Source organism: Octodon degus, unplaced genomic scaffold (genome assembly GCF_000260255.1).
Source record: "Octodon degus isolate 3935 unplaced genomic scaffold, OctDeg1.0 scaffold00127, whole genome shotgun sequence".
Lineage (NCBI taxonomy): Eukaryota > Metazoa > Chordata > Mammalia > Rodentia > Octodontidae > Octodon > Octodon degus.
Window position 1 is genome coordinate 459,412 of NW_004524703.1, and position 26,675 is coordinate 486,086.

Here is a 26,675-nt window from a genome sequence, read left to right on the forward strand (position 1 = left end):
TTTTTTTGGTTCTTTTGAGTCAAGGTGTCACTATGTATTTAAGCCTGGCCTTGAACTCACTGTGATCCTTCTGCTGCTGCTTCTTAAATGCTGAGATTGCAGACATGTTATGCCACATTCAGCTAAAACCTTGATTTTAGACAAATTTTTAATAAGAGCTTAAGAGGGAAGAAATTTGTTTTTCCTTACTCTAGATTCAGGGCATTAATGTTAATAGGAATTTCTTAAACTGTTGGTAAATATACCAAGAAATAAAACCAAAACAATTCATCACACAGGCTTAGCGATTTTTTTTTTCCCTTTTCTCTCCCCTCCCCTCCCCTCCCCAACTCTCTTCTCTGTTCCCTTCCCCTCCCTTCCCTTTCTCTCCTTTCTTTTCCTTTTTTTGGTGCTGGGGACCAAATCCAGGGACTCATGCATGCTAGACAAGTGCTTTATCACTAAGCTACACCCTCAACCTTATCAAACATTTCAACTCAACAACATTCGAGCCCCTACAATGTGCAAGGCCAATCTCTCAGTGAGAAATTGAGTCACCAGCTAAACAAGCCAAGGTGGTGGAAAATGTACTGACATATTTTACATTATCTCAGTTTGAGCCATGCTGCAAAGTCCTTTGAATTTATAGAACACTCCATCCACAGATAAGGTTCTATGCTGCCCTGCCCACAGTGATGGCTAGTGGTCCCGCCAAAAGGGCTTCAGGTCTCTGTTTTTTGCTTAAATGTTAGATTCCTGGTATTAATCTCCATTAGAGTTTCTTAAACTGGTGTATGCACTTAGTAGCACCAAGCAGATCTTGAGCAAATGTTCATGAATTTGCAAATAATTATAGTACTTCAGTTTGAAGATGTGAGTCCTCAGTGTGGGCAGGGCATTTATTTATTTATTCATTTTTTATATTTAGTGCAGGGCCTATAGGGCTACAGGGTCTCGCTACACAGATCAGACTTACAGTGACTCTTCTGTTCTCAGCTTCCCAAACGCTGGGATTATAGGTGCGCGCCACCACTCCCAGTCTCAATCGCCATCTCAGTGCACCCCAGGGGTGAGGCCTGCATGGTAGGCTGGGCTGACCCCTGCATCTGCCTAAGCAGGAGGCTTTAATCCACTGAGCTATTTGGCCAGCCCTTATTTTCTCTTTGAGACAGGGTCTAGCTATGCAGTTCAGGCTGGCCTTGAGCTCACTTTGTAGCTCAGGCTGGTCTTGAATGCCCAGTGATTCTTCTGCCTCAGCCTTGGGAGTGCTGGGATTACTAGGATTACAGGCTTGCACCACCACGTCTGGCGAAGAATATATGCTTGCCAAGTTTCTGACTTTGGGTTTTTTTGGGGTACTGGGAACCAAATGCAGGACCTTGTATTTGCTAAGCAGGTGCTGCGCCACTGAGTTATATCTTTGGCCACAGAATGAATTTAATATGTGGTAACATTTATTGTCCTCCACTTCCTTCCTGTATCTTAACCTTGAAAATGTCCTGGAATCCTGGTTCGGCTGTTTTACCTCAGCTGTTTTAACTTGATTCCAACCTATGCCCTGCTATGAGACTCCACAGAGTAGGGTGCCTGGCAGGAGTTGGGGCTACACTTTCCCCTCAAGGGCCCACTTTCTGTTTCACTGGTTTCATTCACAGGAAGGTGGAGGGATGAGGGAGAGCCAGGCAGAACTACAAGGCTTTGGAAAGGAACACACCAGTCATGGGCTGTACCAGCACAAGGCCATGGGTGAGTATGTGAGAAGACAGAAACAAGTGGCTTGGCACCTAGCAGGGTGAGTGATGGGTGGGGCTGCTGCACAGGGAGTCCATCCTGTGTCCTCACAGCAGCTCTGCTTGTACTGTGGCAGGCACCACACACAGGTAGCAACCCTGTTACATCCCCACTGCAGGCGGCAGGCTGCTGCATGCTTTGGCAGCCACAGCTCTTCCCTCTGTCCTCGCACTTTGCTGGAAGCCAAGACACTGAACCTGGATTGGCCCAGGTTCAGGTGCAGGCTCCACTCTTGACAGAGGCTCCAGCAGCCAGAGGCCGTTACCAGGACTTGAAAACTCTTAGCAAGGGGAGATGAGAGGAAGCTCAAAGTAAGTTGGGAGGTGGCTGAGGAAAGAGGAAGGAAGACAGATAAAGATAGCTCTTCAGAGCTGGCAAGATAGCTCAGTGGACTGCGTGCCTGCTTTGGCAAATGCAGGGACCAGGGTTTGATCCTTGGTTAGTCCTGCATGCTGTGCAGCCCCATGGGCGTGACAGATCCAACCAGAATTCTAGAGTCCTTGCTCTTTTTTGAGGACCAAAAGAAAGATTATAATTAAGGAAAAATGTTTCTCATCAAGATTTTTTTCCTCCAAAGGCATAGTGGTGCATGCGTAGGATTCCAGTACTTGGGAGGCTGAAGCAGGAGGATTGTTCCAAGTTTGAGGCCCGTCTGGGCTAGCGTGAGCTCAAGGCCACCCTCACAGCAAGACCCTGTCTCAAAAAAGACAAAACAAGAGATGTTTTCTGGTTTCCATTTAGCGTCGGCACTGAGCAAATACAGTAGTAGTGGTGGATGAGGTCACACCACACCAAAGCATGTGTGGAGCATTTCCTTCTGGTCTTGTGTTGCACAGGACACCTACCTGTGGTACCTTGAATTCTTAGCCACAGCTAGAGGCTGCATTTCATCAGCAGAGTCAGGAGCCCTATGTATTACCTATAGGTTAATTCAGGCTTTAGCTTTACAGTTAAGACACAAACTTAGAAACGCTGATTAACAGGCATGGGGGTGCATGCCTGTAACCCCAGCACTCAGGGGGGCCGAGGCAGGATGATCACCCTGTGTTTGAGGCCAGCCTGAACTACAAATCAAGACTCTGCCACACACAGAGAAAAGAAACACTATTAAAGTCAGTAATAGTGGTTTAAACAATAAAAAGCACTTCAAAAAATTTAGAGACTGGGCGTGGTGGCACATAACTGTAATCCCAGCTTTTGGGAGGCTGTAAACAGGTGAATCACTGAATTCGATCTAGTAGTGAGACCCTGAACACCTTGTAGACCCTTCCCTAAAAATACAAAAAAAAACAAACAAACAAAAAAACTTTTAGAAGTATAAATCTCATTAAAAAAATCAAAACAAACTGGAGAAATTCAGATATAAAATCTGGTGTGCTGAGTCAGTTTAGGATTAACCTTCAGCAAGTTCAGCCTCAGAAGCCTCATGCTGGGGCCAGGGACAGAGCAATGCAAGATCCTGAGTTTGATCCCTGGTACAGAAAAAAAAAAAAGCCTCATGCTGGCTGAGCTGATGTCTTTAAGCCCAAAGGCACGGTGGATGCTCTGTCCTGTCTTGTGGGTACAGCCACCAAGTCTGCCCTTTCATACTCTGACCTTCAGCAAACATTCCTGTGTCCACTACAGGCCAGATATTCCAAATGAGGTGCATCTTCTCAAAAGTTTTTAGTGACAGATTAAGATGTAATCCACATATCAATTCTTGTAGCCCAAGTTGACCTCAAATTTGCAACAATTCTGGCTCAGCCTCAAGGGATTACAGGCATATGCCACCATGCCCTGCAAGCTAATAGTTTTTCAAATGACCTAGTTCTTAGGGCCCTTACAGATTTTTAATGGGACCTTTCAAGGAAGCTGGAATCAGGAATTCCCAGGAACTCTAGTTAGTAGTGTTTGTCTCCAGCTTGCTATTTTGTGACATGTTAAACATCATCAGTAATTAGAGTGATGTCAAGAGGAATCAGGACTCAAAGTAAACTAGACAGAGCACCGAGTAGATGAAAGTGTACCTACCTTCCTTGGACCCTTCTAGCTGAAGTCTAGCCACTGCCCTCAAGAGAAGCTAGAGCCCCTCCAGGACAGAACACACCTGTCTCAGGAAGGTAAATGAGACACTGACGCTTGTGGGGTTTTTTTTTTTGAAACTAAATACATTTTAATAGAAAACAAAATACAAAATAACTCTTTTCGGAAAACAGAAATATTTAATCCTTTCCCCATACATTAGAACTTGCTTCATCCTCAGGGCACAGTTTGACATGTGCACGCACACTCAGGATTCACCTTGTGACGCGCTCACTTCCAGAGAGCTGATTAACAGCCACTCTGAAGTCTAACGCTACAATTCTATCTTGTGACTTACTGCAAATTATTCTTTACCATATCTTTTTCTTCTTGGTGGTACTGGGGATTAAACCCAGGGCTGTACATAGGCTAGACAAATGTACTACCACTAAGCTGCACCCCACCCTACCATAATCTTTCTTTTTAGGGGAAAGAATTATTGATAGAAATGCAGCCAAGAAAGACTCTTTACCCCGTCACTGCAGGAGCCCAGTGTTCTCAGTCACCCTACCCACTGACTTCCATAAACATGTTATTTGGTGTGCTCAATGTGCATTCAAGACCTCACTTTTTTCTGATACACTGTGCCACCAAAATCTCTGAATTCCCTGAAGCTCAAAATTACAAGTATCACAGCCAGTGCCAGGAGTCAAACCTGAAGATAAAAGCAGAGATGTTCCCCTCTGCCAGTGCTAGGTCTCCTCTTCGCAGTAATAATAATAATCAATAATAATAATTAAAAAAAAGCCTGGTTCTGTCATACAGGAAAAGGATCATCCCTCCCTTTCCCAGTTGTCCCCACTTCCCTCCTTGAGGGTGGCCCAACTAAGGGCATCTAGGGGTGCTGTGGAGGGCACTTGGCAACTACCCTCAGTAAGCACACTGGGAGGAGAATAAGATGCAAACGGGAAGGTGCTTGCACATGGGGTCCCAAGGGTCCTCTAGGAACATGCCACCGACCTCAAGGCATCCCAGTGTTCATCTCAAGTCCAGGAGTCACTGAACCATGCCCTGGCCCAGCCTGAGTCCTATAACACTGAGGCTGCATGGGGTTGGGCTCTTTCACAGTCTGTCAGTAACTTGCTCAGTACATCCATGCTGTGGCCAGAGGCCTCTCACTACAGCCCAGTCCATTCTAGCCAATGTAAGAATCAGTGCTCTTGATTCTCCTGTGCGATTCCGGTCACCAGAAGCAGGTTGCAGGCCATGAACTGCACACTTAGAACACTGCTCATCTGTCCAGTGTAGACACCCACAAGCTCACTGGAGGAGCCATCTGCAGGTGTGCTACCGCATGTGTTCCGGAGGTCCCACACACGCACTGAGTTGTCCATGGAGGCAGAGGCCACTAGGCCACTATCAGGGCTGAAGGCGAGGCTGGTGATACTGTCTGTGTGGCCTCTCAGCTCTTTAAAAAGGGTCCCAGAGGCCAGGTCCCACAGTTTCAACCGCTGGTCCTCGCCAGCAGATGCCAAGTACTTCCCATTGGGAGAGAAAGCCAGAGAAAGCACGGGGCCACGGTGGCCTGTGAAGAGCCTCACTGAGTTCCCCTGCTGGGCACTCCACAGCCGGACAGTTTTGTCAGTTGAACCTGTGGCTAAATAGTTAGAGTTAGGGTGGAATCTGACACAGTCCACATCTGCCAGGTGTCCTGCATATATCCTCAGCGGATACGTCCGATCGAAGGACCACAGCCTGGCAGTGCGGTCATGGGACCCACTGGCAAAGTATAGGCTGTAGGGGCTGATATCCAGGTCCCACACTGGGTAGGCATGTCCTTGGTACAGCACAGTGTTGGTGAAACTCCCCAGATCCCAGTACCGGATGGACGTGTCCTCAGAACAAGAGAGCAACCCTGAGCTGTCCGTGAGGAAACGTGTGCTGTATACTGGTCCACAGTGTCCCCGTAGGATCTTCATCTCTGTGCCTGCACTCTCCTCCTCATCCTCCTGGGACATCAGGGTGGGATGAGAGAAAAACACACAATAAAAAAATGTTTATTGGTCTCACATGGAATCCAGGCCCAGGAGAAGAACAGACAAAGGTCAACGTACTTGAGAAATAGCACCTGCACCAACAGTGATCCTGCCCTATTCACACCTGGAAAACAATCTCCACAGAACTTAGTAACTTGGCAGAGGTGCAACCTGCCCAATGTTTTTTTTAAAATCCACCCTGCAAGCACATCAGTTGCAGGAGAACAAGGCTGTTATCACCTCATCCTGCCTGCATTATTCAAATGGAGAATAATGTTGTATCAGATCTGGCTGAAGGCAGCTGATGGTAACTTTTACTGATAACTCTGATGTATGTCATCTAAAAAGATTTGCATTGGGCCAGGGAGATGGCTCAGTGGAATAAGTGCTTCCCTGGCAAGTGCAAGGGCTTGAGTTCAATCCCTGATTCTTCCAAAAAAAAAAAAAAAAAAAAAAAAAAAAAAAAAAAAAAAAAAAAAAAAAAAAAGAATGAAAAGATTTGCTTTTAAGTTCTTATATTCTCCTCCATGGCACACCATCTTCCATCAGTTCTAGCTGCTTTATAAGCCTTGTAGCTCCATGCTTTTATTCCATTTAAAAATATCCACACAGAGCAGGGGATATAGCTCAGCAGCACAGTGCCTGCCTGGCAAGTGCAAGGTCCTGAGCTCAATTCCCAGTACCAAAACCAAAAACAAAACAAGCAAAAGTATCCATGCAGGTGTATTATCCCCACAATGGGAAAATGATGAAGGGAGCCACGTTTGCACACAGACAAGATCTCACTTCACAAATAATGCAGAACTATGGAGTTGGCCAAAATACAACCTAGATATGTAAGAACAGCATGGCAGTGAGGGTGTAGCTCAGTGGTAGTGCTTGCCAAGTATGCTTGAGGACCTGAGTTCAACCCCCAAGTACTGATACAAAAGAAGTTTAAAACAGTGACTTTCTGGAGGGCCTTAGACATTTCTTCCAAAGAAAGAAGATAAGTCATGGATCAGGAAGTGCTAAATAAAACAAAGCCAAGTAATTCCTGTGACTCCTGGAAATAATTTCTATACATGAGGATGGGAGAGCAGACAGCTAGCAAGAGTGCTTGGGGTCCGCTCCCATAGCCTTCCCCACATTGAGCTCACTTGCTTTCAAATTATTTTCTTTTTTCCCTCACAGACAAGCTTCTTTAACTACAACTGTCTCTATCCTGGGATTTATGACTGTAATAAACTTTCACTAAGCATTAAAAGAAGCAGGATGAATACTGCTGGTTTCTACAGAGCAAAGGGGACATCAGTTTTGCAAGGTACCCTCCTTTTTTTTTAAAAAATAAATTTTATTTATTTATTTGTGAGTGTGTGTGTGTGTGTGTGTGTGTGTGTGTATCAGCCCACCAGGGGGCAGGGCTGGCTGGCATGTGGTGCTGGGGGATTGAACCGCAGTCCATGTGCTTTGCTAAGCTTGTTCTAAGTAGGTGCTTTAGATCACTGAGCCATCTCATCAGCCCCATTTTTTAACTTTTTGAGACAGGGTCTCACTACACAGTTCAGGCTGGCCTTAAGTTAACTTAGTAGCCCAGGCTGGTCTTGAACTCCCAACAATCTTCCTGCCTCAGCCTCCTGAGAGCTGGGATTACAGGCATGTGCCACCATGCCCATTTTTTTTTTTTTTTTTTTTTGAGACCAGTTCTAACTATGTTGTCCAGGCTGGTCTTGAACTCACAGCAATTCTCCTGCCCCAACCTCCCAAGTGCTGGGATTACAGGCATATGATGTACCCTGTTGACTATCAGGAAGTTGGGCTTCTGAGTAGATTAAAACTGGAAAGCGAGTCAGGCATGGTGGCACACATCTGTAATTTCTGCACTTGAGAGGCTGAGCTGGAAGACTGAGAAGAGTTTGAGACCAGGTTGGGCTGCCAAGTGAGTTCAAGGCCAGCCTGAGCTACACACTAAGACCTTGTCACAAACAAACAACCCCACCCAAAACCCAACAAAACCCCCAAACCAACCTCCAAAATAAACCCTCCTAAAACAAACCAAAACCAACAGAAGAGATAACAGATTCCATTAGTATTTAAGATTTTGCTCCTATGTTCAGATAGCATTTTGCCCATACTAAATACATTATTTTATTTATATATTTATTCATTTATTTTGGAGACAGGGTCTCACTATGTAGTTCAGGCAGGCTTTGAATTCACTACATATCCCAGACGGGGCTCAAACTTGCAGTGATCCTCCTATCTCTGGCCCCCAAATGCTGGGAATTATAGATGTGTACTCCCACAACTGGCCCATACTGAATACACTGTTATTTTGAAGTACATTCCTAAGATTAATTTTGACAGTGTTTTAATATTTTTAAATACAGCCACTAGAAAAATCCAAATCACATGTGTGGGCTCATATCATACACTCACTGGACAGCATTTACCTAATAACAGCTTTACATACAAGTTACAGAACTGAGGTTTCTGACAACACTACTCCTCTGAGAGGTCTTCAAGGACAGCAGCTGTGACATGAACTAAAAGACCCAAAAGGATGAACACAGGTGTTCTATGCGGGCTGCAGAGCTGCAGGAGTGGGGTAGGATGGGGTACAGTGTGTGGGTGTGCACACATGCCAAAGAGAAACACCGAGGCTGGCTTCTTTGCAGTTTTGCCTTCTGTGCAGACAATGAAATACACAGCTGTTAAGCAACAAGGCCAAGAGCCAGGCACCTCTTGGTCCCCTCTCATCCAGAGCAGATGCACTAGTTGGAGCAGGAGATAGCTGCTAGCCCCACCTCAGAGCTGACCTAGAGCATCCTCATCAGGATAACAAAAGCTAGAGGAAACTGCCACATGGCATAATAGAGAAAACTTTATGCTTGTGTAGGGACATTCACTTACTGTTTCTTCCCTATGCTTATTATTTTGCTTTCCATAGCACTAGAGATAGAAGTTGAATGCAGGGCCTTGCACATGCTAGGCATGTGCTCTACTCACTAGCACTACTGCTCTTTCAAAACTGAGGTGGGATGCACATGCTGTAAAATTCATAATTTTTTTTTGGCCAGCTCAGCCTACCCTGAGGGTGGGGCTGGCACAGCATGTGGAGCAGGGGATCAAACTGTGTCCCCTGAGCCTGCCTACGTTTGCCTAAGCAGGCACTTTAGACTGCTGAGCTATCTTGCTGGCCCAAATTCCTAATTTTAAAGTTTATTAACTCAATGATTTTAGTGCAGTCATGTAACTAGCAGCACTTTTTTTTTTTTTTTTGACAGTCTTTCACTATGTGGTTCAGGCTGCCCCTGAACTTACTATGTAGTCCAGGCTGCCCTTGAACTTATGGCAATCCTGCATCAGCCTTCTGAGTGCTAGGATTACAGGCCTGCGCCATTATGCCCGGAGCTATTGTCCTTTATATTGATTTTTAATGCCAGAACAATCTCCAAAGTATGTATTATCAAGGCTAATAAGATCAGTAAAAACACTAGTTTTTTTTTGTAATTACAGAAAATTGGAGGTAAAGGAGCATCCCTGAGTTGTATATGAAGCAGCAGTCAGAAAGTCTCCAGTCACAGATAAGTTTTAAGATTCATACAAGTGAGCCAGATGTGGTGGTGCATGTCTGTAATCCCAGCATTTGGGAGGCTGAGGTAGGACTGTTGCAAGTTCAAGAACCAGCCTGGACTACAAAGTGAGCTAAAGGCCAGCCTGAACTGCATAGCGAGACCCTTTCTCAAAAAGATTAAAAAAAAAACAAAACCAAAACAAGATTCATACAAGTGTAACAGATGTTCTGTGGGATCGTAGAATTCTAGAAATCAGAGCTGAACAGGGAATCTAGATTCTTTATTAACCATAACAAGATCTCTCTATCCTATTCTTTCAGCAAGAACCAAAGTGCAAAGACCATAAGATTACTGGGGACTCAACACAGGGACAGGTGCAGGAAGCCAAGGCTTCTGCTTCCTGCATGATATTCCCAAATCCTCATAAGCAGCTGCATAGCCAGAGTGAGGTTTTACTCTGAGTCTCAACCCTGTCCAACAATCTTACATGCCAAGTACCTTGAGGCAAGGCTCCTGACTTTAAGTGGTGACAGGAGAAAAATGTTTGCCCCAACTTGTGCAGGCCTTCAGGGTGTCGACCTTGCAAAGCTGACTTGTCTACTTTGGACCACATTCTTTCAAAGCCCCATCTGTGATGTGGAACTCAGGCTGCCAGGGCTTCCCTTTGTTCTCATGCCTGTACCCCAAAGCACAATCTGGCCACAGAGCACTGCACTGATTGAGAGGACATGGTGGCTCTGCTTCCTGTGTCACTTTCCACAGTGAGGTGTGGAGATACCTGGGTATAGTGAACCAGAGGATGAGCACTGGCCTCACAAGGCTGGTCCCACCCAGTGCAGAGATGCCAGTGTGTTGGTAAGTGTGAAACAGCACTGATTTCTGTGGTGAACAAATAGTCAAAGCAGACCTTTGACCCAGTAGCATCACTGATTTTCTCTCAATTTCTGCATGAAGGACTAAATGAAGGGCCTTTGCATTAGCCACATTCCCAATCTTCACCTTTTTTTTTTATTTAAAAATTTTAAAAAGACAGGGTCTAAGTCATTCAGTTGCCCAAGTAGGGCTTCAGCTTTTAACCCTCCTGCCTCATTCTCTCAGAATGCTGGGATTACAGGCATGTGCTACCACATCTGGCTATATTTCTGATGTCTATAGAGTTGTACAGTAGTGTGCACACTTGCAAATGGACACCAAGTATAATCTCAACTAAAGTCAACATTAGATAAAGGTCTTTAGTTAGGTTTGGTGATAACATCTAGTTTTCAGACAGCAATAAATATTGGTTACTCATTTGTATAGCTAAGTTAATGCTGTGAGAAAAGTTTTTGCATTGAAGTGAGGGATGAGGATTCAGTGCCTAGTTAAATGGCATTAGTTTGGCTGTGGCTGCATGATGAAAGGGATAAGTATTCTCCTTGAGAGCTGTCAAGTTTGGGAAGCTTTTCTAATAGGAGGAAGAGCAAGGAAGAAAAAGCAACACCCCTACCTCTTCTTCCAGAGTATCACAAGCCAAACGGATATGTGACGTGTCTACAAGGTGGGGCTCTGATTTCAACTTCTTGGACCGCAGACTCCAGAGTTTTATGCAGGAGTTATCAAACCCAGCAGCAAGCAGCTTGCTATTGGGGGCAATTTCTGCAGTGTTTAGCAGCTGCTCTGTGTTGTAGAAGGCGTAGCAGCAGATGGTGGTGAGGGAGGGGGGGCCCTCCCTGACACGTTTGATGCTCTCCTGTAAGGCCTCCAGGGCAGCCTCATTCTGCAGAATGGGGCTGGGCACATCTGGGGGCTCCAGGCTGCTACTCTCACTGCGGGAGGAGCCACCACTGGTGTAGAGCTGGTAGTCTGTTCTCTTGGCAGGCTGCACATCCAGGTGGATATGTAAGGTGAGGACCTTGCAAAGAGCACTGTTGTTGTCACTTTGGAGGTAGCGGATCAGGTAGTTGTAGCTGTCTTCCTGGAGACGGACCACGTACTTGTTATCTAGGAATGCACGAAGCTTGAAGTTGGACAGGATGTCCTGGATGGTTTGGGTGGTCTGCAGCTGCTCAATAACATCCTTCTGACTTGCATTCTGCAGGAACATTCCATGGAAGCGGCTATAGAAACTTTCCACTGTGCTCTTCGGGCTGCTCTGGATCAGGCTGAGATGGAGGTAGACAAACAGTGGGTAGAGGAGAGGCATAACTTCATGGCTGTACTGAGAATCAGAATCTGCAACGAAAGGAAGAGAAGGCTTAGAAGAGAGTTTTCCTAGAAAGCCTGCTCTGCCCCTGTAACACTTTTGAGGTAGGATTCCGTTTTTTCAGACTACTGATTAAAAATCAGCTCACGGAGAACACTAGAGTTTCAATTTTTCCTTTGTTATTTTTTAATTTTTTAAAAAATGTATTTAGTACTGGGTCTGCAGGGTCTCACTACATAGACTTGTAATGATCCTCATGTTTTCAGCCTCCCAAGTGCTGGGATTACAGGCATGTGCCACCACGCCCAGTCTCAACTGGCACAGCTTGTGGTGCCAGGGATCTGCTCCACCTGAGCTACCTGGCCAGCTCAAGTTTGTTTTTCTGATGGGAGAGAAGCATGGACTCTGCAGTCTAGCCTAGGGAGTGAAGGACTTGCCCATACTCTCACAACTCAATAATTTTGTATTTGGCCTTCAAGTGCACAGCATTTCTTAAACATAAAAATCCAGTCTTGAGGGTTCTTAGATAGGTTCTTGGGAGACTGAACATTCTTTGCAAATTCTTTTAATTTTACTTTATTTACTTATACAGGGTCTCGCTGCACAGCTCAGACTTGGGCTGATCCTCTTATCTCAGCCTCCCCCAGTGCTGGGATTACAGGAGTGCACCACCACACCTAGTTTCAGTGGCTGGCTCGGCACAGGGGCTAGGGATCAAACTCGGGTCCTTGCACTTGTCAGGCAGGGACTTAGACCACTGAGCTATCTCCAAATTTACTGAAAAAAAAAAAAAAAAAAAAAAAAAAAAAAGTCCAGCTGGGCATGTTCATGCATGCCTGTAATTCCCACATTTGTGAGGCAGGAGGATCCATGTGAGTTTGAGGCCAGCCCGGGCTACATAGTGAGTTCAAGGCCAGCCTGAACTACATAGACTACCTCAAAACTAAAAAATAACTTTTTTTTTTTTTTTTTTTTTGGTCTTTGAGACAGGGCCTTGCTATACAGTTCAGGCTGGCCTTGAATTTGCAATGATACTCTTGCCTCAGCTTCACAAGTACTGGGATTATAGTCATGCACCACATCAGGCTAAACCTACATTTTTATAGTACATAATGATTTAAAATGACTTTACAGTACATAATGTACACTATGTAAATACTTTCCAACTTCATGATAATCTTTTTTTTTTTTTTTTAAGGCAGGGTCTCATAATGCAGCTGGCCCTGAACTCAGTGATCCTCCTGCCTCAAGACTACCAAGTGTGCTGAGATTACTACCATGCCTGGCTGGCATGTCCTAATGTTAAAATGATAATACTGATTCAGGGTTGTTTCATTTTTCTATTCATTTTGACTTTTTGGGATGAATTATGTAGATCAGGACAGCCTCAAATTTGAAACAAATGTACTTTAGCTGTTAGGATTATAGCTGTGTACCACTATTGGCTGTTTTTTGGTTTTTTTTTTTCCGGTACAAGGAATTGAACTCAGGGCCTTGCTTGCCAGGTAGGTGCTGTGCCACTGAGCTACCTCCTAACACAGCGTTCAAGAACTGTCTCACTTTGTCACATGTTAATGGGAAAAAAGGTATTGTGTATCACCTAAGAGGTCTTTTATCAAGAGGAGGCCACAGCATGGTGTGTGAGGGGAGCCACAGCAGGAAATAAACCACTGCCTCATGCTGGTAAGATCCAGTGCTTCCCAGACTTCTGCTCCCAGCAGAGGCCAATCTGGGAAAAAGTCATTCATTACATACATTCACGGTTAATTTGAACTTTATTGCTTTTGTGGTTTTACTTGTTTATTTGTAATGATTGTGGTTTTTTTTTTTAATACAATTACTTTAAAGGTTTTATACTGAGTGTAATCTTTATACATATGTAAGTAAGTTAACATAAAAAACTTTTTAAGTCAGCACTTAGGTCCTGCTGGGATTGTTTTTCTAATTGTGAGAAGGCATCTACATTGAACTCAATGTACAAACACAGAATTAGAACACATTACTGCTGATAAAAAAAAAGGACTCTATTTCACTACTCCAGTGTAAATTAATTGGTACAACTACAATTCAGAATAGACAAACTTCTTCTCAAATACATACCCAGAAGATGAGATTAAATGACCAGAAATTATCCCACTGGGTTAGAAGTTAACACACCATCCACATGTAGGCTGCTCCTCTGTCTGAGTCCCCAGCTAAACTGGGGTCTCTGTGCTGTCTGGAGTAAGGAGGAGTATATTTGGCTTAAGATCCCTCATAGGAGGGGGAAAAAAAAAATCACTCACAGCATCTCTTAGGACTACTCTGAGAAAGTACAACCACCCGATCCAAGCAGGATCACTAATGGCCCTCATCCTTAAGGATACAGTTTGCATCATTCTACCAGGTAAGGAACCTTGATGTCCCAAGATGCATACAGAATAGCCCACAGAGGAGGACAGCTATGAAGGCCAAATACAAACACACAACCAGGTACAGAAGGGTAACTCTGTCATTAATATTTCTCCAGTCTGTTTTATGTCTGCGTGTGCACTGATATACCTCCCCCTATTATACCTGTGTAATATAACCCAAGATGTACTAACTTTTTAGTGCAGCACTTAAGGATTGTTAGCCTTATATTATGTCTAGCATTTAAAAAAGGTAAGAGAGGATTACAGAGAAGACCTGCCCTTATTGAAGGGTTCTGCTCCTCCTGACAAAGGGTGAGGGTAGTTTTGGCTGCGTATTGGACAGCTGCTTTGGGTTAGGCAGACTGTGACCTTTTATTAGAAGATTAAATATGGAATAAAAAGATGCTGAGTATGTTAAGCTGATGAGAGATGGGCTTGTGATGACTAATTCCATGTTTTACTTTTTTGTGTGTGTGGGCGGAGCCCATCCTGGGGGCAGGGCTGGTGCAGAAGGTGGTGCTGGGATGGAAATGTAGTCCCTGAGCTTTACCTAAGCAGGTGGTTTACACTGCTGAGCTATCTCACCAGCCCTAATTCCATGTTTTAAACTGGCTGAGCTATCCCCAGGTATTCGATCACACGTTATTGTATATGGTCCTATGAAGTTTTTTTTTTTTTTTTTTTTGGGTGGGGACATGATCTTAATGAGAAGTTCAGACTGGTTCTGAGTTTACTTTGTAGCCCAGGCTGGTCTCCAACTCATAAAGATCCTCCTGCCTCAGCCTTCCAGTACTGTGGGATTACAGGTGTGTGCCAGCATGCCTTCTCTATGAAGATATTTTGTAGCAGAGATTAACATATAAATCGATAGCTCTAATGTTAAAAGGAAGTAGATTTAAAGCAATTGTCCTTCACACATAGGCCTTAGCCAAGCAGCAAAAGAAAAAGACTGAAGTGTCCCAGGAGAAATGATTCTACAGCAGACAGCCTCCGGTTAGGATTGTAATATCAAATTCAGCCTGCTGGCCTGCCCTTCAGATTGTAATTTGCTACAAGTATCTCTTCCCCTATATCCTATTAGTTCTATTTCTCTGTAGAATCCTAAGGCAGATTTTGATGTTTCTTTAAAAGTTGTAATTTGCTGAAAGACTTCTGGAAAAATTATTTCCCCAAATACTCCAATGTACTATTTTTTCAGGGGAGGGGTACTGGGAATCGAATTCAGGTTTGCCAGGCAGGCACTGCACTGCACAGTTCCCTCAATGTACTATTTATTAAAAAAAAGAGAAAAGGGTCTGTCTTTATCAATTAGACTTCTAATATGTTTTAGTGGGATGATGGATCACTTTTAACTCCTTAGAATTTTACTTTCAGGCTTATTTTTTAAAATGACAGACATTTTGCATTAAGTTTAGGGAAAATGAGTTACCAAGAAAGTGATACAATGCCAGGGACCACTGTGCCCACTTGTAAACCTAGTACTTAGGAGGCTGAGGCAGGAGGATCAACACAAGTTCAAGACCACTCTACACTTTACAGTGAGTTCAAGGTCAGCTTAAGCTATTCAGAGAGACTAACAACATCAAAACAAATAGAAACACTGATGCATACTTTAAATGTGCCGAAATTCATTGCTGCTTTACCTCCAAACTGCTCTCCCAGGTCTGAAGATAAAACGTATGCTTGGTGTGGTGGTGGGGATGGTGGTAAAGTCAAGTTTCATTGAAAATTTTGTTCCTTTGCAATAACACTCTATTTCGCTAAAAGTGTACTTACTTAAAATATTCTCTTCTAACTTGGAAAGAAACTCTCTAAAAAGTATGCTTTCCCTTCTCTAACCACTGCTGAACATGGAGTAGGTGCCCAGCGGTGCCACACTGCCACATAAGCAGAGGTCAGCTTAATCCTGAGGTATGTGCACACAAGACTGCATTTGTAGGGCCAGCCAGATAACTCAGCAGATTAAAGTGCCTGCTTAGGCATACCCCGGGGGGGGGGGGGGGGGGGGGGGTTTGATCCCTGGCATGCCATGCCGGCCCTGCCCTCAGGGGCCCACTGAGACAGGAGATTGAGACTGGGCATGATGATGCATGCCCGTAATCCCAGCACTTGGGAGGCTGAAAAGCAGGAAGGATCACTACAAATCCAATCTGTGTAGTGAGACCCTGCACTAAATACATAGGAAAAAAAAAAAAAAAAAAAGACTGCATTTGCATAAAAGGAGAAAGCAACTAAGGTAGGTGGGGAAGTCAGAAAAGGCTTTACAGGCAGGAAAGATTATACTGGTACCTGCAGGAAGGGCTGGGTTTCAGTGGTCCCATAAAGAAAAGCAATGTCATCAGTGTATGAGAAGTCTAGAAGCAGCAGGTGAAAAGTGAAAGGATGCATCCAACAGCAAAGCAGCATAGGGAACAAGGACTAGTTCAGAAGCAATGTAGCGGTGTGACAATGAGTCTAGAAGCAGCATGACATATGACACGACAGGTTTATAAACAGCATAGTGGGGAATGAGTGGGGCCCAGGCACTGTCCATAGAGTTCATGTGCAATGCATAAAGGACTGTAATGAACAGTGTTGTGGGAGTGGAAGTTAGGGCTTTGATATTAGTTATCACAGTGGAACCAACCAGGCTTTGATGTAAAGGAAGAGAGGCCTAAGGATGAGCCAGGCTTTTGAGTGGGGTTTACCCTGAACACAGAAACCTCAGCTGCTGTGATTTACTGTTACAATGTCCTACTGTACAGTTTGAGGTAAGAATTTGGGGGCTGAGATTTAAGAGAAAGATGAGCCCAAGATGAAGGCTGAGCACCATCCACATGGAGATGCACATTAAGGTTGGGTTTGGCATGCTATACCACTGTCTTCTGCAAGCATTCTGTGGATGAGAGTTCAGTGGGCTCAGGGTACCCAGCTCTGAGGTGCACTCACCACACCTAGTGTTTATTCTGTGAAGTGGGGTATGCTGGGCATCTGAGGAAGGGGAGCCCAAGGGAGCAATGGGTGTTGTGAACCAAGGAGTGTGGCATTTCAGAACAAAGGGCAGTGGGGCCATACCTGTCAGGAAGAGAACCGGACTGATAGGCCCTTCCAAGTCAATAAGTGTCTCTTTTACTACAAATCTGTGAATACCTAAAAATTCCATTTTCTTATTGACTACCAGCAGTTCTGCATCACAGGGATATTCACTAGTGACAACATTTCTATATCCAAATTTTACTACAAACTTCTACTTTCAGCCTTGATGTTAAGATTAGTATCCAAATTAGATTAATGCCTAATGACTTCTCTTGATGCTCAAGAAATATTTGTTCATTTGATTTGGTTGACTGCTCTTCAGAGACCCAAGGGTAAACAATCTCCAGAAAGAGTAGTCAATAGATGAACAATCCATAGTAAGCTCCTCTGAATGATCAGATAAATAGAGAATCAAATCATATGCCTGTAATCCCAGCATGCTGGGAAGCTGAGCATAAATTTGAGCTCACCCAAATGGGGCAAGTTAGTGACTCCTTGATACTCTGTTTTAAAATAAAAATTTAAAAGGGTTGGAGATATAGATCCATTTGAAGACTTTGGGTTTAATACCTAGTACCACCACCAAGGCAGGGTGGGGTTGGGGGGTTGGAGACAAATTATAGACAAAACAACAGTTTGCTCAGTTTTTTAAATGACCAGAACTTACAAAAGAAATGGATGGAGTACACTGAAATGTACAGCTAAGCAAAGTATTAATGAGAATAAAGAAGATATTCCCTGTCTTAGGAAAAAGTACAATCAAATACAAAGGGTCAACCACTGTTCTACATTCACAAGTCTAAGTATTTAGGAAAAACATCCAGAGCCTGAATAGGTAAATGGCTGCACATGCACGTCATCCATGATGAAAACTGATCTCTCTGTAGAACGAGCCATCTCTGCGCACAGATACGCAGGTGTCGCACTGTAGAACTGTCCTCAGGGCTGCACTGCAGGACTGGATTCCTTACTAGACAGGGGCTCCACAAGACTGTAACTGTGTCAGTGAGGCTATGACACTAGCCCACCAGGAAGACAGAACTTAATGCAGTACAGGCTGAACCAATAAAAGGGACAGGCTGAAGGAAACCACTATTACAGTGAGAAAACTCCAGCATGGAGCAATACTAGTATTTTAAAAACTCAGTAACTTTGTAAAAACGGACTTAAAATTAAAAAAAAAAAAATTGCTTACAACCTTAAAAACCAATGACAACAATAACCCTCTGTGGTACAGTTTTGCTTACTCTGAATATAATCCTTATTAAAATTCAGTTTCTTTTTTAATTCTTAGTGGAGACAGAAAACAGCTGATTACAGTTCTGAGATATTTAATATTTAGAACATGTGAGGGACTCAATGGCGTTTGCTTCTTTTTAGTTTAAACATAATACACACCTTTAAACCTTTATTTCCTGTAACATTTTGCTAATTTTCCTCAACTATACAGTAAATGGTTAGGTGTGGGGTGCACACCTGCAGTTCTGGCACTCATGAAGCTGAGACACGAGGACTGTTTGGGTTCAAGGCCAGCTTGAACTACATAGTGAAGACACGATCTCAAAATAACAAAACGAAACAACAACAAAAAAGGTAAATATAAGTTTTTTTTGCCTTAGAAAACTGACTCCTAAAAATGATTATATAAAACTAGAATAAATCTTAAGTTTGTGGACGGCTAAGAATAGAATTTTGGCTTATATACTGTTCACCTTATATGCTTTTTCACCATTAAAAATTATTAATTCGAAGAAATTATTAAGCTTGTTTTTCTTTGAACAATAGAAAAACAAGCTTAATAATTTTAAACTATCAGCACCCAGGAGGCTGAAGCAGAACAGCTTTGAGTTCAAGGTCAGCCTGGGCCACATGAGCTGAAGGCCAGCCTGAACTATATAGTGAGACCCTGTCACAAAAAAATCAAGACAAAACACTATCATATATCACTAACCAATGTCAGCTAATCATTCTTACACTCTTGAAGGCAGAAAGAGTTTTCTTCTCAACACTTAAATTATAATCAGGTATCTTAGGACAGGATGAGAGGGCTTGATTTATCCTTCCCATTACCTTTTCCATCTCACATATGAGTAAACCAAAGTCCCAGAGAGGTTAAGTGTTTTGTTTAAGTGACTCATTTAGAAAAAAATAAATCACTTGGGAGGCTGAGGCACAAGGATTGCTTTATGTTCCAGGGCAGCATAAGCTACTAAGTGAGTTCAAGGCCAGTCTGAACCATACAATGAGATCCTGTCTCAAAAAGATCCCACCCTCAGCCAGAAAAGAAGAGCTGCCCAGAAAACAGCTACTAACTGTGTGCTTTACAATCTTCTGAAAGCTGAGGACTGCTTTTCATGACCACTTCTAATCCTGCTGCTGACTTAAGAGGATTACCACCACCTTCTTTTTTTTTTTTTTTTTTTTTTGTTCTTTTGAGATAGGTTTTCACTATGTACTCAGGCTGGCCTTGAACTTACTTGTAGCCCAGCCTGGTCTCAAACTCACAATGATCCTCCTGCTTTAGCATCGCAAGTACTGGGGTTATAGGTATGCACTATCTTATACTTTGGAAATAAGAGTCCGTAAAGACATTCTGAGATATATTATTACCAGCAAAGGTACTAATCAATGTACATTTCAAATGTGCTACACTTACTGACATTTCTCTAAGTGGCTGATTTAGCTTTTGTTTATTCAGCACAAGTCACTGGATTGAAGGCCATGGACAAAGCAGTGAGTAAAACTCCCAGAGCTCTATTCTTGCCTTGTAAACTTTAACCTCATGCTGTATGTAACAGAGACCATGTCTGCACATGAGAACTGTGTCAGGGTTCCCTGAATCCCTGGTTGCTGATATCATGCCCACAACACAGTAGATTCCCAGGTATATTTGCATTACTCTGTTTCTCAGTAAGGAAAGTTCCCAGGGCTACGAGTACTTACCAGTGAGAAAATTCCGCAGCCGTCCAAACTGTACTTCATATTGCTGGGGTTCTGCCTGGCAAGGGGCTGCAGACACTATGTTGGCACAACCAGATTCTGCCTGGACTAAAGAGGGAAAGACAAGGTAGGGGTGGGAAGACAATTAGTAAGTAGCCTGAACATGATGGGAGGAAGGAAGGGTGTCAGACTGTGTCAGCTGCAGGAGCTGTCTGAGTAGACTTTGAGTGTGTGGGTTCTGATGAAATGCACAGGCTGTTTTTTTATCCTCCCTGTCACCTGACCCAGTAAAATGGTGAGGATGAGAAGAAAACACAGGCCAACTAAGTAGAATAAGAGGGCAGGCCTGTGTGTCCCTGAAAAGTATATCTGGAAATGTTTAGTCCTATGTTTGATAAGTAAATAGCTGTGGGGTTGACCCTGTCAACCACTGGGGCCTTTCACCCTGGGATCTATACCTTCTAGTTTTGAGGAATTTTCTTCAATCATTTCTGGTCACTCCTTATATTAATTGTATTCACTATAGGACAAGATGAAGGGCAGCAAAAACCTGACAATGTCCTCAATGTGGGTCATGGCTTGCTCTGAGACTACAGCACAAGTCTGGCTGAATCTGCTCACATATTCTCTAAGCCAGATCCACCCATTCTTTTCATCTTCAGCTTCCAGAGAGCTTCCCTGGTCAGAATCAAGGCCAGGTGGTGGCTTTGGTGTAGAGTAGCAGGTTCCTCATCTCTAGCAAATCAGGTTGACAAGTCCTGGAGTGCTTCCTTCTGAACTTGCCATCACAGCCCTCGCTTGGTGTGTGTGCAGTCTCCTGCCACCTGCATTGAGTGCCCTTGTGCTGCAGCTGGGAAGCAGGAGACAGCACCACTGAGCTGTCCATGGTTCACACATGGTGGATTTCAGGAAAGTTTTGTAAGTTCAAAAAAGAATTGCAAGTTCTACTTCCTGAGACTTCTATGATATAAAAGCTGGCTCTCCTGAGGCTTTAATCTCTTCTACATTCCATTCCTTTGATTTTCTGCTCTACTTTTCGGAAGTTTCAACTTTCAACTCTTTTGCTGATAATTCCTTTTCACTATTACACATTTAATAGACATTTCAATTATTCAGAGTGCCCCCTCCCCAGTATTATCTTATCTCTAGGCTATGATGATGGTAGTTGGCTTCCTGGAGTTGGTGGAAACTGAAGGTGGGTGGTTCATCACTCGGAATGACCTTCATAGATAACTTCAATTTTAGTATCTTTAGGTCTTTTTGTCCCGGGAAAGCCAGAAACCTAACGAACAATCTTTTACTGGATTTCCTTGAGGTATGACATCGCACTGTTTAGGGTGGGCAACTGGGCAAAGCTGACTGGGAGAAGAGGACTGGCACCTCAACATTTAGTATGTAAAGAAGCACTTATTTCTGTGAGCTTGGATATCTATTTACCTGTCTTATGGATTTAGTACAGGGTCTCACTTTGTGGTTGGGACTCATAGTTATCCTATTTTAGCCACCCCAGCACTGGGACTATAGGCATGCGCCACCACACCCCAGCATGTGGTACTGGAGATTGAACTTGCCTAGGCAGGCATTTTAGACCACTTAGCTATCTCTGTGGCATGTGTGTGTGTGTGTGTGGCCAGCTCAGCCCACCAGGGGGCGGGGCTGGCTGGCACGTGATGCTGGGGGATTGAACTGCTGTCCCTGTGCTTTGCTAAGCTTGTTCTAAGTAGGTGCTTTAGACCACTGAGCCATCTCACCAGCCCCCAAGTTTATGATTTCTAAAAACACCAATACCCTTGTCCTTTCTGCAGGGGCAAAAGGAATAGTGGAGAAAGGCACCTGGGCAGAAACCACCAACAAAGATGTAAATAAAACATACTCTAGTTAGTAAAATACAGATGGAAGAGTGGAAACAAGTTCAACAGGCCAAAGGAAGCCACTACACAAAATACACAGGAATGGAGGTGTGGATGAGCACATCAGGGGGCTAAGAGACAGTCTGAGCAAGAGGATCTGCAGGAAGGTCACACATGGAGGAGTGTTTTGTCCTTTTCCTTCGTCAGTCACAAAGTCCTGCCAATTCCTGAAACTTTCTCCTCTCCATTTCCATTGTAACTCAGGATGCCCTCACTTGTTTCCTGATCACACCTTCTACCTATTTTTCCCTGCCTCTGGCCTGGGACCCCTCTAGTCAGTACTGTCATTACCAGGAATCCCTGAAGTTGGCCTTCTATATCTTGCACATCTGCCTCCAACTTGCCCAGGTAGACTAAAGTTTCCCTGAAACTGAATTCATTCTTCCACTATTGCTGATGTTGATGGCACGCCAAGAAGTATGAAGTCTCACAGGAAGGCTTCCTTGCCCTCTAGACGAACCAGACAAGCAGCTTCTCTGCCCTTATATACCGGAGCTGAGCACATCATACCCTCCTATAATCCTTGACTTCTCACTTGAATAATCTTGGCTGTCACTTTAATTAGTTATCTTTGGTCTTTTTGAGACAGGATCTTGCTAAATAGTTCAGGCTAGCTTTCAACTCACTTTGAGTCCAGACTGGCCTTGAACTCAAAGCAATCCTCCTGCTTCAGCTTCCTAAATGCTGGGATTACAGGGATGCACCACCATGCCCAGCCCTTGTTACATTTTTTTTTAGCAGTTATCTGCCTATAACATGTACAATAAATGTTTGCTAATGAGGATTCCATCACTCAAATTCCTAGTTAACAGAAAGACCAGGACAAAAAATTATAAGCATATTGCACTGTTACTTTTCCTAGTGGCTTCCAGCACTGATGTACTCTTTCCTGAAATCAACCATGTGTGAACCATGGACAGCTCAGTGGTGCTGTCTCCTGCTTCCCAGCTGCAGCACAAGGGCACTCAATGCAGGTGGCAGGAGACTGCACACACACCAAGCGAGGGCTGTGATAGCAAGTTCAGAAGGAAGCACTCCAGGACTTGTCAACCTGATTTGCTAGAGATGAGGAACCTGCTACTCTATACCAAAGCCACCACCTGGCCTTGATTCTGACCAGGGAAGCTCTCTGGAAGCTGAAGGTGAGAAGAATGGGTGGATCTGGCTTAGAGAATGTGAGCAGATTCAGCCAGACTTGTGCTGTAGTCTCAGAGCAAGCCATGACTCACATTGAGGACATTGTCAGGCTTTTGCTCCCTTTCACTTTGTTCTACAGTGAAGGCAATACACACTTAAAGCACAAAAAGTCCAAGTCTTTGACTCTGAGGGCAATGTGAAAGGCAGCTGAATCAAATGCTGCTATCAGGACTGAGCATGAAACCAATAAAGGAAGGACAGGTGGTTAACAGGTATATGGCAGAGTGACGTCCTGAATAAAGGGGGACTCTGTCTGCACATGCATAAGAGGACCCAGGGTTGAGCTGCTCCAACTCCACAAAGCCATTAACCTAGTTCATAATTGCCCTGAAGCATCACAGCAGCCTCCCTCACCTCCAGTACCACATTCAATGTAAGAAAACCACATCACAGAAAAACCTGAACTCAGGCTAGGGATATAGCTAAGCGGCATAAGCACCTGCCTGGCAAATACAAGGTCCTGAGTTTGATCCCAGGTGCCAAAAACAAACAAACAAACAACCTGAACTCACAAAACAAGTATTACAGGTGGAGTTAAGACCAACTTTCCTTAGAATCTGATCTCAAAACTATAGAAAAATGAATTTTAAAATTCTCAGGCTGTATCTGCAATACCAGTATTTCCCACAGCTTATCTCATAGTACTCTTCTCCAGTCTGCAAACTTGAGGTCTGTGGCTAAGGCCTTGTCCCCAAGGTCTTATGAAACAGGGAGGCTGCAAAAATCATCAGGTACAGATAACACAATCTAGAAGCTCTGGGGGAAGGAAGTACTATCCAGCCAGGGGGCAGGAACAAGAACCACTGGGAAGCCTGTTCTTTATCCAGTGAAAAAAGGTGCTCCACGCATCACCAACAGAGACCCTGCTCCAGGCCTGCACAGTCACCTGTGAGGTTGGCTGCCATCTCCTCAGCAGTCTGAGATAGACGCAGGCCTTGCTTCAGGGGGCCGTCGGAATCCACATACTGCCGGCGCTTGAGGTAGCAGGACACTGCCATCTGGACGTGCTCGGTGCGCACCCGTTTCATGACCTGGGAAGGAACCACAGGGTGAGAACCAAGAGGTCAGATGAGGAAGACTGTGGCTAAGGGCTGTTTCAGTGTCCAGTTAGGACACAAATATGACTCTTGATTAATAACCTGGCACTCTATTTTTTCCCCCCTGGCTATCTAAGTTTGGTGATGCATGAATAAGCCATGCAGGTTACCCCCAAAGTCCAGTGAATACCATGGTTTCAGTCACCCCAGTGAGCTTTTATTAGAGCTGCTAACAAGCAAGAGGGCCAGCCAACAGAATACTGACAGTGTAAATAGGCCTTTCATTTCTCCTTCTGGTTCTGAGAGGTATTAGCATTGAACCCACAAACAAAATCAAAGACCTGTGAAGTAGATGTTGACAACATGAGAAATCAATAATGGGGAAGGATGTAAAACTTCTTTGTAATGGTCAGGAAAAGGCTACCAGCTCCTATGTTTTCAGATTTGATTAGTATGTTTTCATATCAAATCAACTGTCTTTGTCCTGGTTTAGTTCAACCACAAATTAAAACGAAAGAAAGAATTCAAAACAGTAAGAGGACATGTGCATTGGTTAAAATATGTCTCATAAATTCCATTAAGAAAGGAAAATGGTAGAAAGTGAGCTGAAATGTTATAATAATTTAGGCTATTTTGAGGGCTCATAAAAAATGACAACAAATCAGAGGGGAGAGGGGGACAGAGGTAGGAGAGCAACAAAGAAAAAAGGGATTAATTTCTTTCATTACTGAGTTTATTATTAAGAATTATGGAAACCTCTAGTATTGTCCTGGCCTCAAACACTGCTTTGCCAGAAATAAACAAACTGCAGCAGAAGCCAAATGGCATTGGGATGAATTTTCTAGGATCACTTCTGTCACGTAAGACATATTTTTTACTCAAGAATTAAAATATAGTGTCCATTCTGGAAGGCATATATATATATATATATATATATATATATAGCCATACCTATGCGAAAGTAACATTCTCTGAACAAGGGTTTCCAGGATGGAATGGGGACCAAGTTTTATCACTGATGTGGCTGTATTTAAGTTTTCAGTTTCAGCTGTTTTATGTGTCAGTTTTTTGAGAGTTGCATTCTTTGAGATATAAAATTCTTCCCTTTAAAAAATTCTATCCTTTCCAGAAATTTATTTTTTCTTACAATCTTTTTCAAAAGTTCATTTCTATCTATAGTTTTTACCCATCTGCAACTTTTTTTTTTTTTTTTAGTGGATCATATGCATAAATAGCCAAATAAGTGTTTTGTAGAGTCACTGTGCAGACACCCTGCTCCTGGATCATGCCTAAGTGCACCTTCTTTCCAAACTGGCCTGCAAGACTCTGAAGATTCACTTCAGTTCTCCAGAAGTCACACAACAGAGAAAACAGTGAAGGTTAGAAGGTACATACACATTTATAAGCAAAACATTAGGACATCATGTCTATGTCAAAGTATGAGCACAGAGATTACCCTATCTATTCAGTTCATTTCTGGATTATCATAAGGAGTACAAAACACCTTTCAGAAAGAAAGGTCTAATAAGGTTGTGATTAAGCAATATAACAAAACCCAATAAGGGCTAGGATTATAGCTCAGTGGCACAAGTGCTTGCCTGGCAAGGGCAAACTCCTAAATTTGATGTCTGGTATCAAAAAACAAACCAAAACAAAAAAAGCCATACTGAGCTGTGTGTGCATCATCAGGCCCCTAATCTCAGCACTCTGAGAGGCTGAGACAGAAGGATTACAAGTTTGGGCCCAGCCTAGAGAACTCAGCAAAGCCCTTTCTCCAAAAAAGAGGAATGGGGATATAGTTAGGTGCAAAGCTCCTGGTTCAATCCCCAGTACCAAAAAGCACTAATTACTTCCCAATACTGAACTATCATTTTATTATGGAATTTGGTTTTCTTCATGATGGCCCATTATTTTTTCACCATATCAGTGACCTATTTTTAAATTAGGATTCATTTTTCTATTGCTCACAAAAGGATTCTGATTACTTTAAGGGTGACATCCCTGCACTTAGCATCATTTGCCCATGAGTGAAGACACGTAACTTTTTTTGTGGCCATTAATAGGCATTACTGTATCAGCCTGACTATATCTAAGGTTTTCTGTTATCTAACCTGGCTACACATGAATATGTACATATACAAATACGTTCAGCACTAGAGAGCATATGAACCAGCTAATGTGAAGGGCTTTTCCTACATCCCTGTAACATCTGTTAATCTCTCTCAATATCTCTATCTCTATCTCTATTTCTCTTTCTTTCCACTACCAGGGATCTAACTCAGGACACTTCCACCACTGAGCTATCTCTCTGACCCCTTAACACTGCTTTTATTTCTAATTCAAGAATGCTTAGTTTGCTACTGTCTCAAACCAGCTTCATGTCATATTTGGGTAAGACCAAAAACCAAAACCAAAACACCATGAAGAACATGCCCCAATTAACAGCCCCAAGTGGCAGTCTTAATCCAATCAGCATGTGACAGCAGATCCTCCCTGAATCCCTGAGATCAGGCAGTGAGCCAACTGGAGGGCAAGGATGAGGCAGGAATTGAGCAGTACTGTAACTCTTAGGCACTATGTGGTTGTATATATACCATTACACAACTCGAATGCCAAAGATGTGGTTCAATCAAC

At 43.5% G+C, this 26,675-nt stretch overlaps 1 protein-coding gene across 3 annotated transcripts in view; it reads right to left on the reverse strand.

Moving 5' to 3' along the window:
• Positions 1-3,928: 3,928 nt before the first annotated feature.
• The window catches only part of Taf5l (TATA-box binding protein associated factor 5 like), a 30,644-nt gene continuing 7,897 nt past the window's right edge, over positions 3,929-26,675 (reverse strand). For 2 of the 3 annotated variants that reach the window (XM_023700838.1, XM_023700837.1), the window contains exons 2-5: positions 23,891-24,035; positions 19,901-20,005; positions 10,854-11,578; positions 3,929-5,783 (exon numbers count right to left, since the gene is read on the reverse strand). In XM_023700838.1, coding sequence (XP_023556606.1) covers positions 4,986-5,783; positions 10,854-11,578; positions 19,901-20,005; positions 23,891-24,032 — 1,770 coding nt within the window. In that variant the 5' untranslated portion in view covers positions 24,033-24,035 and the 3' untranslated portion in view covers positions 3,929-4,985. The remainder of the gene's footprint in view (positions 5,784-10,853; positions 11,579-19,900; positions 20,006-23,890; positions 24,036-26,675) is intronic. The other variant, XM_004640809.2, reaches the window with a different exon arrangement.